The 19,019-nt window shown below is 42.6% G+C and overlaps 1 protein-coding gene across 3 annotated transcripts in view; it reads right to left on the reverse strand.

The window, feature by feature from the left end:
* ZNF827 (zinc finger protein 827) overlaps window positions 1-19,019 on the reverse strand; it is a 418,517-nt gene that overhangs the window by 63,713 nt on the left and 335,785 nt on the right. For all 3 annotated transcript variants that reach the window (XM_082258929.1, XM_082258930.1, XM_082258931.1), the window contains exon 7: window positions 1,942-1,996. In XM_082258929.1, coding sequence (XP_082115055.1) covers window positions 1,942-1,996 — 55 coding nt within the window. The remainder of the gene's footprint in view (window positions 1-1,941; window positions 1,997-19,019) is intronic.

Below are 19,019 nucleotides of genomic sequence, written 5' to 3' on the forward strand. Positions count from 1 at the left end.
TTTAGCCATACAAAGTGTATGGCTAAACTCGCACCGCAAAGCCGATCGCATGTAATGAAGGAGCAGTGCGCTCCGACATTACATGCGAACCCCGCACTCGCACAAGTGTGAACCAGGGCTGAGTCACTTACCTGGGAAAAAAAACTTTCAGCCAGAAAAAGTCAGAAACCCAGACCTGTAACTCAAAGTTGATCTGTGCCTGCTTGCTACATCCTTGATATGGTTGGTTTCTTTCTTAATGCTTTATTATGTTTTCAACATTTTCAGTGCATTACAACAATAAAGCAATACAATACAATTAATGAACCCACTGTTGTTCCTCATTTACAGAAAATGATCATCAGTATAGCATTTCTTACATACACAGGTTTGCTAATATTTTGGTAACAAAAGAACATTCATGACTTATCGGTGGACAAGTAGAAGGCACATTATAACAAGGATTATAAGTAACATAAGGGACAGTGGAAGTAGTTGCTAATCAAGGGCCCCAAGAACAATAAAATAGTTATGGACAACCTCTATTTTTATAAGTAACTCTATAAAGGGGTAGGAATTGGTCAACCAAAGTTTACCTTGTTTCTATTGTTGAGGGGGAGGGTCCTTCATGTTAGGAGAATAGCCAGCTTGGCAAAAAGGGGAGAAATCGAAATGTTTTCGTACTATGTTTCTTACTTATCCAGTATGCACAAAGTGCAGACCATACGGTTACAAATATTTAGACAGCCCAGTCTCCAAAAAAGCTATTGATAGAAGACAAATATCCCACTTTAATATGGTTTCTATTTGAATACACCTTTTAAAGGGATGAACAGAAATATATGGAAAACATCTAAAACAGGGGCCCCAACCCGGAGAGGAAGGAGAAGAAGCCGTGCCGGGCTGGAGGAGAAAGGCTGTGCATGCCCCCCAGTTTTTTCATATACAGGGATGGAGACCATAGCATGACCTGCTTGTCTCATGTAAAGTCCGAAATATTTTATGAAATTAGGGATGGAGGCACTGTGCTATACAGGCAAATTGCCTCATATAAAGTCCCAATCTGTGCTTTACACTGCAACCACCAAGGGGTTGGAGGTGTATGCTTCTCAGCTGGTCCTTTTCAGTTTGTACCATCTTAAGAACATTGCTATTAGAGTTTTGAGATACTAGACCAGTCATGGATGGAGGTGGGTTGGGGGAAGTTTGGGCTGCTCCCTCTCACCTGCCTCCTATCCATCCAATAGCAGCCATGTGCTCCCAGAGTGGAGACACTCAAATTTAAAAGTGTTAGGACTGCAGATAAAACAGGGTGCCGTGTCATGGCTCTGCAGCTTACACATGCATTTGCAAATGCGTGTCAACTAAACCCCTGTTCTTTATTTATATCATGAGGCAGGTCTACTTGGTTGGTGGCAGACTGGAGGGTGAGTACATCACACTGGGGGCTGGCTTCCATGCACCTCTCTTAATCCTTTTCAATTCGTTTTTTAGGTAAGAGGGGTAGAGCACACACAAGAGAGGTGCACACCACCAGAAGGTGACAGACTGCACCAACATCCCCATCTCCATGTGACAGGCGGCACTCACACAAGGGAGGTGACAGGCAGTACACACCCCGCAAGTCCCCTAAACACACCTTCCCCCCGGAGGTGACAGGCAGTACACAAGCGCACACACCCACAACCCCAGCCCCCACACGAGACGACAGGTGGCACTCATACAAAAGAGGTGACAGACGGCATTCACACACCACCCCAGCCCCCTTAAACACCCCCTGGCACATGGAGGAATTTTGGTCGCTGGGGCTGGTCCCTGGAGATTTAAAACACACCTAAAATTTGCTGCTTTGAAACTGCTTCACATGAGTAACATGGCTGTGAACATGCCTTATAGAACAAGTTAGAAACAAAAGACACGATTCATTCAATTCATTATTTTATAGAAAATATAAATAAGTACCTGGTTGTCCTGATGATATTTGACTTGTTATGATTGTGTTCTTTGCTGACTTTCTCTGTAAACACAAAAAACAATAAAGTGAAGTAATGAACAATGTATTTAACAAATATCTTTTCCACAATATATACAGTTGTACAGCATTCCAGAAATATACAGTGCCTGCATTCATACCCCTTAAAATGTTCCACATTTTGTCATGTTACAACCAAAAATGTAAAAGTATTTTATTGGGATTGTATGTGATAGACCAACACAAAGTGGCACATAGTTGTGAAGTGGAAGGAAAATGATCAATGGTTTTAAAAAATGTTTACAAATAAAATATCTGAAAAGTGTGGCATGCATTTGTATTCAGCCCCCGAGTCAATATTTTGTGGAACCACCTTTCGCTGTAATTACAGCTGTAAGTCTTTTTGGTTATGTCTTTACCAGCTTTGCACATCTAGAGAGTGAAATTTTTGCCCATTCTTTTTTGCAAAATAGCTCAAGCTCTGTCAGATTGGAAGTAGAGCATCTGTGAACAGCAATTTTGAAGTCTTGCCAAAAATTCTCAATTGGAGTTAGGTCTGGACTTTGACTGGGCCATTCTAACACATAAATATGCTTTGACTCAAACCATTCCATTGTAGCTCTGGCTGTATGTTTAGGGTTGTTGTCCTGCTGGAAGGTGAAACTCTGTCCAAGTCTAAAGTCTTTTTAATACTCTCACAGGTTTTCTGTTGAAGATTTCTCTGTATTTGGCTCCATCCATCTTGCCATAACCTCTGATCAGCTTCCCTGTCCGTGCTAAAGAAAAGCATCCCCACAACAAGATTCTGCTACCACCATGTTTCATGGTGGGGATGGTGTGTTCAGGGTGATGTGCAATGTTAGTTTTCCGCCACACATAGCGTTTTGCTTTTAGGCCAAAAAGTTCTATTTTTGTCTCATCTGACCAGAGCACCTTATTCCAAATGTTTGCTGTTTCCCCAACATGGCTTCTCACAAACTGGAATTCTTAAGGCTTTCTTTCAACAATGGCTTTTTTCTTGCCACTCTGCCATAAAGGCCAGATTTGTGGAGTGCACGACTAATAGTTGTCCTGTGGACAGATTCTCCCACCTGAGCTGTGGATCTCTGAAGCTCCTCCAGTTACCATATGCCTCTTGGCTGCTTCTCTGATTAATGCTCTCCTTGCCCAGCCTGTCAGTTTAAGTGGATGGCCATGTCTTGGTAGGTTTGCAGTTGTGCCATGCTCTTTCCATTTTCAGATGATGGATTGAACAGTGCTCCATGAGATGTCCAAAGCTTGGAATATTTTTTTTTATACCCTAACCCTGCTTTAAACTTCTCCAAAACTGTATCCCTAACCTGTTTGGTGTGTTCCGTGGCCTTCATGATGCTGTTTGTTCAAGAAGGTTCTCTAACAAATCTCTGAGGGCTTCACAGAACAGCTGTATTTATACTGAGATTAAATTACAAAAAGGTGGACTACTTACTAATTAGGTGACTTTTGAAGGCAATTGGTTCCACTAGATTGTAGTTAGGGGAATCAGAGAAAAGGGGGCTGAATACAAATGCAGGCCACACTTTTCAGATATTTGTAAAAAATTTTGAAAACCATTTATCATTTTTCTTCCACTTCACAATTATGTGTCACTTTGTGTTGGTCTATCACATAAAATCCCAATAAAAAACATTTACATTTTTGGTTGTAACCTGACAAAATGAAGAAAATTTCAAGGGGTATGAATTAAGGATCAACCGATTATCGGCAAAGCCGATAGATCGAGGGCCGATCTGCACTTTCCCAGATATATTGGAATTGGCCCCTGAGGTTACCGATATTGCCAATATTTCAGGAAAGTGCATGTACTGGAGTGATGAATGCAGCTAGAGGCATCACCCCGGTACCGGCGTCCATAGCCGACGGTCAGCTGTCTTGTAATGAAAAACGATGCGGTTGAGAAGCCGCTCGGCTGTCTTTACAAGGAGTGGGAGGGGATGTCCCCCCCTCCATGTAAAAACCCGGAAGTGATGTCATGAGTGACATCACTTCCGGGTACTGTCTAGCTCCAGATTTAAAAAAATGACAGCATTCAAAACAGCCAAACTTGGCATTTTAAATGCTTTTAAAGTACAGAGGAGGCGTTTGGGGTCTTTTAGACCCCCAGATCCCTCCACAAAAGTAAATAAAAAAAAATGTTTAAATGGCCAATATCGGCCGATACAGGTATGCATTGGCCAAAATATCGGTATCGGTATCAGTTTTGGATTTTTTAACTGATTCATGACATGTTCCCATACATGTGTAATAATCTCTCTCACTCACAGGTGGTAAAGTCTCTTATATAAAATGGCTGCTGCATACTCAATGAGCCATGTGGTTGTGGGGGATGTGCAGCCACCCACAGGTGGTTATATAAAATGGCTGCTGCATACTCAATGAGCCTTGTGGTTGTGGGGGGTGTGCAGCCATGTGTTGACCTCACTCACAAAAATGAGTGAGGAGTGGTCAAGAGAAATGACCACATCCTGTGGGTGGTCTTTTGTATACAGGACTATAAAAAAAGGAGTAATAACATGAGAAAGCCCTCTCTCCTCTGAGTCTGAACTGTAGGACAGCCATGATGTAGCCAGGAGTTCTGAATGCCTTGCTTGTTTGTTTGTTTAGTGAAGGTTGGCTGTTTGGGAGTTGGAGAAACATTCGGCCAAGACCTCTTTGTCCTGTTGTTGCAGAGATCCATTGGAAGCTGTTGAGTCCACCACCAGAGCTAAGTATTTATTCAATATTCCTTGGGACAAGGGTTGTATGTTTAAGACGTGGTATTTTGTGTATTTGTTTATGGTAACTTTTATGTGTGAGGATGCTTTATGTATTATGATGTCCAATAAAGTTTTGTTTTATGCTTTTTATCAAAACTGCTCTTGGTGTCTGCTTTCATATTAAATATTCACAAGATATTTCAGTGGCTGTCCAGTATACCTACATTATAAATGTTGTTGTTTTCCACCATTTGATACAACTGGCGTAGTCGGCAGGATACTGCATGGTCACTAAATATAGAATATTTGGATGAAATATTGTGTTATAGAGGGTGTATGAGTAGTATTCATTGAATTGTTGCTAGAGAGCAGTTTAGTGAATAAGCCCTTAAAAACAGTGTTATAGAGGGTGTATGAGTAGTATTCATTGAATTGCTGCTAGTGTGAGCAGTTTAGTGAATAAGCCTTAAGGACAGTCACCTTGAGCCAGGATTGTGCTATAAATTCAACTGAAGCAGACCTGTTTTCTGTGGTGTGTTGTGTAGCTTGTGCTAGGTAAAAATGCTGCGTAAACTGTTTAGGAATAGCAAGGCTGCAGAGGTTTCTGGTGTCCAGAATGGAGTGTGCAGCTTACCTATCTGGACCAGAGAATGAGTGGGAATCTCTTGCTAAAGAATTTGCAAAGTATGCTTCTCCTTTGAATAAGACTTGGGGTGATAAAGTCTCAGATCATTTTGTAGATTTTAGCCTTAAGGGGTTGGATTTAAGAGGACAGTGTCCACAGTGGGTTGGTACTTTCTACATGCTCTCTATACAGAATTACAGAGAAGGGAGAAGGCAGAGGCAGAAGTTAAGGTATTAAAAGGCCAACTAGCAGTTGCTTCAGAGTGTGTGCATTCAACTGCTAGTCGGGCTGATGATTTGCAAGAGCGGTGTGCAGCCCTCATGACCAAATCAATTAATGCCTTAAGGAAAAGAAAGGGCCGAAAACCTGTTGGTAAAGCCAGGGTACGTGCCATTGTCACATCCCAAAACTGGGATTGTGAGGATGTCTCCTCCAATGATAGTGAGAATGAAGAAATAGAGTCTTGTGATGAACTGAATGAAGTGGAAAAAGGGGCCTACCCAAATTGAGCCTAAGGAGCAGCTTGCAGTGGTGACCAAAGACACTGCAAGCGAGGTGAATGATTTAGGTAAAGTTAAACCTTCAGTGGCTTTGAAGTGTGTTCCAACTTCTGTAGGCAGAGCTGAAGATTTGAATGAGCGGTGTGCAGCCCTCATAAGCATGTCTAATGATGCCACAAAGGACAAATGCCCTACGCCTGCAAGGAAGACAAGGCCTATGGTCTCCAGAAGAAACATGTGGACTGATCTACTTAAGGCGGGGGTCCCTAGAAAGGTAATAGATGGGATTTATACACCCGCTTTGTTTAGGAGGTGGATACAAGTGGTTGGAAATGGTAGATTCAGCCACATTAAGTGTTTTTGCTGTCATAGGATGGGGCATTTTGCTAGATACTGCCATGCTGTGATGATTGGACAACAGCAGGATAGTATTCACAGGACAGCACGGAGAAACATGCAAGTTTATTCCTTTCATTGGAAGTCAAAGCCTTTCAGTGAAAATGTAACCAGGCAACAGTGGGCACCCTATAACAGTTTTGCAGTTAAATGTGAGCAGTGAGCCATGTTATTTGGCACAGGTGGAAGGAACATATAATCCGCTTTGTCTCTAATTCTTTTAAGATACTGAGCATCGAGAGGTGGACCAGGCAGAGCAGATGACCAAATCGGATGGGATGGGACAGACCAGAAGATCGTATGAGAGCCTGAGGAAGATGCAGATGATTTCCTGAATTGGAGTGGACTTACATCTGAGCATTTACCAGGAGGAGAACAAGGAACTTTCATAATTTGGGATTTTCTTTCCACAGACTTCCAAGGACATTGATAACCCTATTTAAAGTATTGTTGTAGCTGCCAGGGACTTAGTCTGACCGCTCAGAGAATCATCCCATTTAACGGGGGTTTTTATTTTGCCCTTTCCTGGAAAGGCTATTAAGAGATGTTGAAGTTTTTATTGCCATAAAATGGAGTTTAGATTTTCACGCCATACAGTACGTTCTTGAAAGCTATGGCCCTCCCCATTGATATGCAAATAAACCAGTCTGATTGGTTTAGGAGCAAAAGGAACAACATGTCTGCTTTAGATTTGATCTGAGGATTTGGGAGAAAGCAGTTTTTTTTTTTTTTAATTGCATACACATTGTACATGCTTAAGATAATTAGCTTGTGTATGTTGTAGGCATATTTTTTGTAAAGAAGTAGAAATGTATGTAATTGTTTGTAATGTTGGTAATTATTGCCAATGTATGGGATCAACAGGTGGATTGTAGCAGTTGTGGATTTCTTAAATGATTCATGACATGTTCCCATACATATGTAATAATCTCTCTCACCCACAGGTGGTAAAGTCTCTTATATAAAATGGCTGCTGCATACTCAATGAGCCATGTGGTTGTGGGGGATGTGCAGCCACCCACAGGTGGTTATATAAAATGGCTGCTGCATACTCAATGAGCCATGTGGTTGTGGGGGGTGTGCAGCCGTGTGTTGACCTCACTCACAAAAATGAGTGAGGAGTGGTCAAGAGGAATAACCACATCCTGTGGGTGGTCTTTTGTATACAGGACTATAAAAATGAGTAATTCGCATGAGAAAGCCCTCTCTCCTGTGTGAGTCTGAACTGTAGGACAGCCATGATGTAGCCAGGAGTTCTGAATGCCTTGCTTGTTTGTTCGTTTAATGAAGGTTGGCTGTTTGGGAGTTGGAGAAACATGCGGGCAAGACCTCTTTGTCCTGTTGTTGCAGAGATCCATTGGAAGCTGTTGAGTCCACCACCAGAGCTAAGTATTTATTCAATATTCTTGGGACAATGGTTGTATGTTTAAGATGTGGTATTTTGTGTATTTGTTTATGGTAACTTTTATGTGTAAGGAAGCTTTATGTATTATGATGTCCAGTAAAGCTTTGTTTTATGCTTTTTATCAAAACTGCTCTTGGCTCTTGCTCTTTCATTTTAAATATTCACGAGATACTTCAGTGGCTGTCCAGTATACCTACATTATAAATTTTGTTGTTTTCCACCATTTGATACAGTATCGGCAGCGAAAAACCGATATCGGTCTATCACTAGTATGAATACCTTTTCAAGGCACTGTACAGTGGATATAAAAAGTCTACACACCCCTGTTAAAAAGTCAGGTTTCTGGGATGTAAAAAAATGAGACAAAGATAAATAATTTCAAAACTTTTTTCACCTTTGGTGACCTATAAACTGTACAACTCAATTGAACATACAACTGAAATCTTTGAGGTAGGGGGAAGTAAAAATAAAAAACTAAAATAATAATATAGTTGCATATGTGTGCACACCCTTAAACTAATACTTTGTTGAAGCACCTTTTGATTTTATTACAGCACTTAGTCTTTTTGGGTATGAGTCTATCAGCATGGCACATCTGGACTTGGCAAGATTTGCCTACTCTTCCTTGCAAAAACACTCCAAATCTATCAGATTGTGAGGACATCTCCTGTGCACAGCCCTCTTCAGATAAACCTACAGAATTTCAATCGGATTCAGGTCTGGGCTCTGGCTGGGCCATTCCAAAACTTTAATCTTCTTTTGTTTAAGCCATTCCTTTGTTGATTTGGATGTATGCTTTGGGTCGTTGTAATGCTGAAAGATTATTTGTCCCTCTTCATGTTCAGTTTTCTAGCAGAAGCCTGAAGGTTTTGTGCCAATATTAACTGGTGTTTGGAACTGTTCATAATTGCCTCTACCTTAACTAAGGCCCCTGTTCCAGCTGAAGAAAAACAGCCCCAAAGCTTGATGCTGCCACCACCATGCTTTACTGTGGGTATGGTGTTTCTTTTGGTGATGTGCAGTGATGTTTTTGTGCCAAATATATCTTTTGGAATTATGGCCAAAAAGTTCAACCTTGGTTTCATCAGACCAGAACACATTTTTTCACATGCATTTGGGAGACTTTAGATTTGATTTTGCAAAATTTAGCAGGGCTTGGATGTTTTCCTTTGTAAGAAAAGGCTTCTGTCTTGCCACTCTACCCCATAGCCCAGACATATGAAGAATACGGGAGATTGTACCAAACAGCCTGATATTCCTGCAGCTCCTTTAATGTTGCTGTAGGCATCTTGGCAGCCTCCCTGACCAGTTCAGTTCTTGGTAATGTCTGTTGTGCTTGATTTTCTCCACTTAATGATGACTTTCTTCACTGTGTTTCATGGTATATCTAATGTCTTGGAAGTTCTTTTGTACCCTTCTCCTGACTGATACCTTTTAACAATGAGATCACTCTGATGCCTTGGAAGCTCTCTGCAGGGCATGGCTTTTGCTGTAGGATGTGACTAAGAAAATATCAGGAAAGAACTACTAGAACAGCTGAACTTTATTTGTGCTTGAAGTGATTTTTAGAGTCTCATTGTTTTCCCATAAAAATAACAAACATGTCATATTTACCTGCCCTGTGCAGTTGGTTTTGCACAGAGCAGCCCAGATCCTTCTCTTCTCAGATCTCTCTTCTGTGATCCTGGCCCCTCCCTCCTGTTAAATGCCCCCACAGCAAGCAGCTTGCTATGGGGCACCCGAGCTGAGTCATAGTTGCCTGTGTCATTCAGCCCTACCCCCCCTCTGTCCCCTGATTAGCTAGCTGAATTTGATTGACAGCAGCAGCAGCCAATGGCACAGCTGCGTCTCAGCCAATCAGGAGGGAGAATCTCGCATGACGGAGACACTTGTGGACATTGCTGGACAGAGAGGGACCTCAGGTAAGTGTTAGGGGGGCTGAGGGGGGCTTCTGCACACAGAAGACTTTTTATCCTAAAGCGTAGAATGCATTAAAATAAAAAACCTTCTGCTTTTACAACTCCCTTAATCAGAGTCACTTTAAATGATGGCAGATGTGTACGGACTCCTATTTAATGAATTTGAATGTGATTGCTTAATCCTGAACACAGCAACATCCCCAGTTATATAGGGGTGTACACACTCATGCAACCGCATTATTTTAGTTTTTTTTATTTTTACTCCACCCCCTTCTAAAAGATTTCAGTTTGTTGTTCAACAGAGTTGTACAGTTTATACATTAAAGGTGGGAAGAGTTCTGAAATGATTTATCTTTGTCTCATTTTTTTACATCACAGAAACAGGACATTTAAACAGGGGTGTGTAGACTTTTTATATCCACTGTACATGGGGCAAATTTATAAGTCCTCATGCGCATTTAACAACAGTGCATGAGGCTCCAGCATTTAGTTGCAACTGGCACGTTTAGGGCAGTATGAACCCGGTAATGAATGCCTAGAATACAAGTAGCCTGCGCTCTGGACATTTGTCTTAGGGTGCATACTGCCCTAAACAGAAGTACCGCTGAGTACACCACTTAGCCCTATCCAGCTACAGTAGGTGTTAGACTCTCAGAGTTTGACAGGCTACCGGGAGAGGGGGTGGATAGTGCACCTGTGGCCTTCCAGCCGCAGCTAACCGTCAGAGCCTCATGTATTGGGGCTAAATGCCCAATGTACATAAGACCTAAAGCAGAGAATCTGACATTTCTACAAATTTTCTCTGCAGTGGAATCTTCAGGTTGCCTGTGTTTAAGGTCAGTGATTGACTCTCCGCCAATGAATGCATGGGGAAAACCTCCTTGACTGCTTTACAAATAGATGTAATATGTAAATACAAACAATAAAATTCTCTTAACTGCTCCCTTTTGGTCTGGTAAAATAAACTATTTATTATATCTGCTAGATACTCTAAGTGCAAAAAAATAAATATTAATCCTGTCAGAACTTTAGTCAACTCCTAACTTTCTGTAGTGAGCTTACAACACTTCTTTTGCAATTAAATCACAATATCAGGCCTGCTCAGGTCACTTCTGTAAAGTACAGAACACCCCACCCTTATATTATGTAGATGAGGAGAAGAGAGGTGATCTGCAGTCCTAAGACACTTTCTGTGCTAGGGTGACAATGTTCTTCCTTCGTAGATACAGTATAGTCAAGGAGTGATTGTCATCCTAGGACAGAAAGTGTGTTACTGGCAGCATCAGTATCTGAAAAAAAGCAGTACAATCTGAAAAAAGAATATCAGTATATCCACCATATCTCAGGGATGATCTGCTACAATAACTTATTTTTGCTGCTGGGTTTAGATACACTTTACTTATAGGAGGTTTATATTTCTGATGTCCACATTACTGGAAGAGATTTATGTCAACTGCATTGTATTTCAGGATTCTAGCTAAAGTGTTAGCAAACACATTCCATTCAGAAGTTGATGCATTGTATTATTGAAATCTTTGGTTTTTATACCTTATGAATAAACTTTTATTATTCTTTTAGAGACGGTTCACACTATGGCGACACGACTCTGCACTACTTCGGGAGGCGACTTGTCAGTCCCGTGCACCGCGACTTCGGCGCGACTTGCACGGACTTCATATAATGAATGTCTATACAAGTCGCTCCGAGGTCGCCCCGAAGTAGTACAGGACCCTTTTTCTAAGTCGGAGCGATTTGTGTTGCTCCTATTAGAACGGGTCCTGTAGCAGTCAATGGACTGCGAGGGGCCGCGACTTGTCAGGCTAACAAGTCGCCTGACAAGTCGCTCTAGTGTGAATCGAGTCTAAATCATAAAATAGCACTAACATAACAGTTTAAAAGAGAAGTATGAGCTTTAAAAAAAAAAAAAAACCAAAACAAACCTATACTCACCTAGGAGAATGCAGCATCAATCTGATGCTGCATCTGTCCCCTGCAGTGAGAACTGAGCAATCTGCGGTGTTTGACTGTGACTGTCAGTCCCCAGCTCTCTGCTCTGCCCTTCCAGCACTTACTGGAGTGCTGGGCTGGGGAGGGAGCAGCTTGCTCCTCTCCCAGCGGCGCAACTGAGAGGCTGAGCCAGCTGCCTATCCAGGCATGTCGGGATCTTTCCCCCAGCCTGGCCCGAGTGAGTGACATCAGCCAACAACGGGCTTTAGCCCACTGTTGGCTGAAAACGGGTCACAGGAGTATAGAACGAACTGCACTCCTGTGATCCATAGGAGAATTATGACCAAAAAAGCTTTTGCTGTACTTCTCCTGTAACTGCCCCACTCCAGAGAAATAGTCTCTCCATTTGAAAAATAGGTTACCTTGATGTCATGCTGGGTTTTAATATTGAGTCACCCATCTAGACAATTTATGGTGACAAGAAATTCGGACTTGTCCCTTACTTTCATTCGCTGTATGTTTGCTATGGGCCTTTAATTTTTAGCACAGCAGCCAGAAACAAACCGGTATCTGGCAATTTCAGAAAGAGGCCTGCATGGGTCCTATATAACATTGAAAAAAGGTGCATTTTACCCCTAACACAGATAATTCAAATTAGTAATTTTGCACTCTCAGTGGCTTAAATTAGAATTCTGGGATAAAAGAATCTAATATTAAAACTGAGGGAGCCGATCTTTTGACCGGACTGGAGCGGCCTGAGAACAGGTAAGTTCTACAGAGTACTTAAAGGTGTAAGAATGGATGTGGGCGCAGTTTTAAGATGAGATTGTTTTATACTGGAATTCCACTTTAAAAAGTTAAACTGAACAAGGACCCAGCTGTTCTCCAGTTGATAAAGGCTTTACTTCTGTACATAATTTTACAACTGAAAACGTTAGGAAAAGTTTTATGGCCAGATTTTTTTTATGGTCATATTTTTTTAATTTAAAATGTAAGTTACAGATGCAATTATAATTAGGTAACCAAATTGATATAATCCTTTTCTAGGTTCAATTCAGCACATCGTTTCATTTCAGTTTGACAAGCCTGCTGTATCCTAAACATAAAATATAACCCTTAACACTATCCTCAACCTTTAAGCCAATATGAAATTAACCCCTAACATGCCCTAAAACCAGATTTACCCTATCGGCACTAAAAAGTATTCCATGCACATTGCTTGAATTCTCTGTTCTAAGATCTGCACCTTCTGAGATTTCAGCCCTGAGATGAGGTGGTTCAACTATTAGCATACTATTACCACACTTGTATTAATGAATTCAAGTAATAAGTACACATATGCAGCTGGCTTCGCTTACTTTTTTTTTTCATTTTGGATAGAGCAAGGGAGAGTTATAACCCCTGCCAGATTCTTTTTTTTTTCACCATCGTGAACCAATGTTTACCAATGTTCTAATCCCATTCCACTCCATCCAAAACTAAAAACAAAAGATTAGCATACTATCAACCCACTTGTACTAATGAATTAAATTATTGAGTACACATATGCAGCTGGCTTTGCTTTCCCATCTTCTAGGCTTTATATATCAGCTTTGTTGTAAAGCTTTAAGATGAATGTGGACGATAACAGTAGCAATTAGTGCACCAGGCTATGCAAACATCATAATAAAAGCTTATGCCAGTCAGAAAGTTAAAGTATAAAGGCAAAACTTTTGTTTTTAGTTTTGGATGGAGTGGAGAGGGATTAGAACCCTTGTCAATTTTTATTTTTGTCTGTGCCCCCATTAAGGAGATTCAACCTCTCCATTTGTCCTGTTTACCGTTATCAATGAAAGTAAAAGTAAAGAAAATCCCAAATTTTGGGTTGTCTTCAGAAAAGTAATAGAAGGGAAATCTTCCAATGAGGACACTAATTCTGGGGATCTGGTGGTCCCCAAGAAATTCCCTTAATTTGGCAGGATTTAGTCTCACTTCCAGTTTTGGCTATGGGACAGGAAGTGAAGGGAAATCTCTGAAATGGGACATAGATGGTGAAAAAAGAAAACTCTGACAGGGGTTATAACCCTCCCTTGCTCTATCCAAAATGGAAAAAAAAAAGAAGTAAAAAAAAAGAAAACAGGCAGAAGTGAGGCTGCTAGGGGCAACAGAGAGAAAAAGGTTCCATTCTTACAGAGGCCATTTTATGGGAGTAACCCCTTTGAGCACAAAAGGAGGGCTCTGGATGAGCAAAACCACCTGAAAAAGGCCCCAGAGGGGAACAAAAAAGTTGCAACAGGAGACTTATGTTCAACCACCCTGCAGATATACCCTCACTTGATCAGCACTGTAGGCAATGAGCTGCAGCGCTGATCTGTGTATTTTGATGGAGGGTGGGTCTCCAAACTGTCAGAGAACAATGACACAATGGAGAGGATTCCTGCATTCACTTTGAATGCGTGGGTAGAGCAATCAGGTCAGTTTTTTTTTGCTCAACCTACTGGCTGAATGAGAAAAACGTACCCATGAATGGCCACCTTAAGGCAGAAGTGGCCAAATTATTAGGAAGCTATAACTGTGGATAGTGGGTTAAAACCCCCCTTCCCTCCATAGCTGCCTAAATTTAACTCCCAAAAGATTTTTCAAAGAGAAGCTCACCTTTAGGCTCCATTCACACCTAAGAGTACTGCAGTGACACCTGCTGCAACGTGTTTTTTTTTTTACCCTTTTTTGTGGCATGTTTTTGGAGCAGCATCATTTATTTGAAGGGTCTGCCTCTGCTCCAAAAACGTGCCAAAGAAGCTCCTGTACCAAATTTTGGCATAGAGTTTTGAGTTGTGATTTTTGAAGTGATTTTAGCGTGTTTTGTCCCTCGACATCACACCAAGTTTGGAGTGCCATTAAGAAATAATGGCATCCCAAACCCCCCCGTGTTTTGCCATGATTCTGCCTGCTATTCCAGTATGCTCAGGTGTAAATGGAGTCTAAAAAAAGGGCATGGGCAAAAGGCACCTTTCTCAAGCAGGGTCAGCTGATCAAACTCTTTGGCCGCTTTCATACGGGTACCTCCATTGCACGGAATCTGCTTGCTCAGAAGGGGAACGCTCCGCTGATACGGGCTGAGCAGGCTGATTACAGCTCCATCTCCGCTTTCCCCCTTGGGGAAATTGGGTAAAGCGGATAGCCTGCCCGTTTTCATCTGAACATATTCGATCCAATAAACGGATGGAATTCAGCAGACAAGATTGGATCAGATACCACTGACATCTGGGCCCCATTTGGGAGACTGGAGGGTCCGATCAGGTCTGCCTGAAAAACTGACAGGCGGTTGAGTTTGAACAGCCTGTGTCAAAGGACCCTAAAGTCATAAAATTCTCTGCATATATACTGAAAGGAAGGACATTCTGTAGATTTGACTAATTACATGCTCCAAGGCATCTGTGCAAAAAATGAGGGTCGAGAACGAGAGCTGTAAACTCACAGAATAAATAGGATTATGTATAGCAGGAGTCAGTTTACTAATGAGTGCTTCAGCCCAGTTTGCCATAGTCTGGGCAGCCGATAGGGGCAATAGCCAGCTGGAAGGTTTGGCCCACCAGAGTAAAGGAGGGCTTTGAAGGAGTCTACAGATGCCTATCAACTGAATCCTTAAAGAAGGTAATGCCTTTAATAGAAACAGTAGGCTGATTATTCAGTGCAAGCTCAGCGGAGTCCACAGTGGGAACATTCCATATGTCTTTAATTCTTCTTCCATAAGGTACATGGTAGCAAAAATGCCAGGAGGGATTAAAAATCTCTCAGAGTTGCGCAGTCATTGATATAAAGCCCAATCTGCTTAATCAGGAATAGAAAAAGACTTGTTAGGATTTCCCTTCTGTTTCACGCCTATTGGAGTATTTAAAGCCTGTGCAGAGCTAGCTGTGTTTAGCCAAGACTAATATGCATTGCTTCAATCAATGAGTCTACTGTAGCCAGCATGTGGTGAGAAGGTGTAAAATTACCTTTACAAAAATTCTTGTGGAGAAAAATGTCCAGCTGCCTCTGCTAAGATGTCCATGTCCCCTTTGTGTTCTGCCATTTCCAGAAGTGGCGAAAGTCTCTGGAGTAGATCATGGTGGCAGATAATTCAGCTTTATTCAGACAGGTTACATATTGCACATCTGCAAGGGAGCCCAAACCAGGGGGGTGGAGTGGTGCCAGTAAGAGATCATGCCTCAGAACCAGGGAACTGATATCAACCTGAGAGAAACTTGAAGTTTCCTCAAGCCTGCAGCAGAACTCCCTCTGAATATCCCTTATACTCCTGCTCCCAAGCACCTGTAATTGATTATTACTAAGTGAGAATCTTCCCCTGCAAGGTAATCAATGGATGACTGCAGACTGAGGGGATCCAGTGTGTCAGGTATGAAGGAAATCACAATGACAAGGCATTAAGCAAGTTCCTGTGGGTGTGTTTCTCAGGTATCAGTTGAGACAGAAAATGATCAGCTTGCGTTGTCAGCAGAAAATCATGGCCAGAAGTGCGCAGTTAGGAGTCTTATGAACACTAAGCCACTAGCTAGAGAGGAACTTCGGGTACAGTAGTGAGGTGGAAGAAAAGATGACCAAATTCAATTGGGTAAACACTATAACAAGACGGGATAAAACAAGAGAAAAATAGCTAGGGTACAAACACTCAAAAGTGCAAATGATCCTTTAACCTGTGTCTTCAAAAAGGTTTGTGTACATTATATAAATGTAGTATATGCTACAAGTAATGATCTATTAAAACAAATATAGCCTGGAACCGGTATGTAAAGGTACAGGGAAACCCTGTCTTACTTTGTCCACTTTACTGGTCCCATCTAGTGGGCATTACCCTGAAGTAGTCCTCAGGGTGTGGGTCCCATAGGAATGGACCATGACCCTGGACCTGCATAGCACCCTGTGGATAATTAACTCACTGCACCACATACCAGGGTGAGTGGTGTACTCAGGATCCAGTGCCTGAAACATTAAAGACTGACCCTGCTCTTTAACTATAGTAGGAGTAAAGTCAAAGAATAGCTAAACTGAAAAACAAAAATCTAGTATATTGCAGTTTACCAGTCCTTAGATGTGGTGGCTGCATTCATTTTCACTTTTTGGGCCAATAACCTTTCAGCAAGTAAAGAAAATACCTTTTGATTTTGCCATATATGAAGTGTCCCTGCCAATTCTTGAGAGTTGAACTGAAAGCAAAAAATTGATTTTTGTAAAATCTTACCGTAAAATCCTTTTCTCTTAAGCTCATTGACAGACGTAGTCCTCCTTGATTAATATCGACTCGGGTTATACTGCCCTCTACAGGAGTAGGACTAGACAGAAAAGAAAACGTTCTGGCCACACCCTAGGGGCAGTCCCAGAGGGTATATCCTCTTACTTCCTGCTACAGCAAATCAGTTATGTCACAAAGCAGTGTTTAGAGAATTTAACCCAACCTAACTCAAAAACAGAGGGGCGGGTACTAGGTCTGTCAATGAGCTTAAGAGAAAAGGATTTTACGGTAAGATTTTACAAAAATCCATTTTTCTCTGTCGCTCATTGACAGACGTAGTCCTCCTTGATTAATATCAACTCGGGACGTCCCAAAGCAGTGCCACAAATGAGGGGTGGGATAACAGAAATCAAAATCCAGAAGGCCCAACCGGAGCCAACCAGAAGCATCAAGGACTCATCGAGCAAAAAGATGAGACCTAAGTGAAAAAACCCAACAAACCCTCGAGGTAGACCAACGGTCTCCTCAAATTGCGGCCTGCAAAACCTTGCGGCCAAATGAGGCATCCGACGATGCCATCACATCAACTTTATAAAATTTTGTAAAGGTATGAACCGACGATCAAGTAATCGCCTTGAAAACCTGGACCCCTGACGCCTGATGGCGGTAGGCCCAGGAAGTACTGAGCGCCCGAATAGAGTGCGCCTTAACAGGGAACGGAGGATTCCGACCCTTACATAGAATAAGCCTGTACCACCGTCTGTCTAATCCATTTGGAGATAGTCGCGGCAGACGCAGGCAACCCCTTTCTGGGGCCATCCGTGATCCCATAAAGTGAATCCGTTTTACGGAACGATTCCGTAGTCTTCAGGTATACCCTGATTGCCCGAACTACATCCAAGGAAGGCAACGCACATTCCTGAGGATGATTGGGCTTAGGACACAAGGAAGGTAGCACAATATCTTCAGATGAAAATCTGAAACCACCCTAGGAAGAAAGGATGGCTTCGGATGAAGAACTACCTTATCCCTATGAACCACTAGGTATGGGGAATGGCATGATAATGCAGCCAGTTCTGACACCCTGCGTGCAGAAGTGATAGCCACCAAGAAGGCCACCTTCTGGGTTAATGTAAGCAAGGGAATCTCCCTGGTATTTTAAAAGGGAGGTTTCTGCAGAACCGACAAAACCAAATTAAGATCCCAGGGCGGTAAGGGCGCGCGCACTGGCGGAGCTAAGTGCCGCACCCCCTGGATGAAATTCCGCACCAAGGAATGAGTAGCCAGCGGCTTCTGAAAGAAAATTGCTAACGCTGAAAACCTGACCCTTGATAGTGCTCAAGGATAGTTTCTGCTCAACCCCCTTTTGCAGAAAAGCCAAAATTCGGGTCACCAAATAGGTACGTGGGGGAAATCCCAACGATTCACACCACGCAATAGAAGTCTTCCATGTGCGATAATAGAATTTGCTAGAAGTCGCTTTTCTTGCTTTAATTAGAGCAGGAATAACTGAAGCTGACAACCCCTTGTCCTTCAGAACCTGGGTCTCAATGGCCAGGCCGTTAAAACCAGCGACTGTAAAGCACGATGGAAGATTGGTCCTTGAGACCGCAGATCCTCCCTGAGAAGAAGTCTCCAAGGAGCGTCTGCGACTAGCCTGCCCAAGTCGGCGTACCCGGCTTGACGAGGCCAGCCCGGAATTACCAGGATAACTGGAGTTCCCTCCACCTCTATCCTGCGGAGAAATTTCAGCAGTAACTTGAGAGGGGGGAAGACATACAGTAGCTGATACTTCCCCTACGGGGCACTCAGCGCGTCTGCTGCGTCCGCTAGAGGATCGCGGGCGCAAGCCCTGTTGAGCCAACCTGCCAACAGATCCATATCCGGGGTGCCCCAATGAAGGGACAGCTGGTGAAATACCTCTGGATGAAGAGACTATTCCTCTTGATCCAGAATCTGACGGCTGAAATAATCTGCCTGTCCACCCCCGTGATAAATATCGCGGAGAGAACTGGAACAACTGTTCCCCCAATAAAGAATGTTGGCCACTTCTATGGCCGCCAGGGCACTCTTGGTGCCCCTTGGTGATTGACATAAGTCATGACCGTGGCATAGTCCGATTGGATCCGAACCGGACTGCCCTGGAGCTGCTCGGTCCAGTAAATCAGACAAAGTCTGATCGCTCTCAGTTCCAACACATTTATCGGTAATCTGGAATTTAGCAGAAGAAATGACTTCCCCTGGCTGAGCATCGGAGACCGAAGCCACCAGACCAGAGCCTCCCTGGTCTGCTCGCTCAATCGGATCCGATTGTCCAGGGAATCGGGAT

The sequence above is a fragment of the Pelophylax lessonae genome (genome assembly GCF_965119305.1).
Source record: "Pelophylax lessonae genome assembly, chromosome: 1".
NCBI classification, from domain to species: Eukaryota; Metazoa; Chordata; class Amphibia; order Anura; family Ranidae; genus Pelophylax; species Pelophylax lessonae.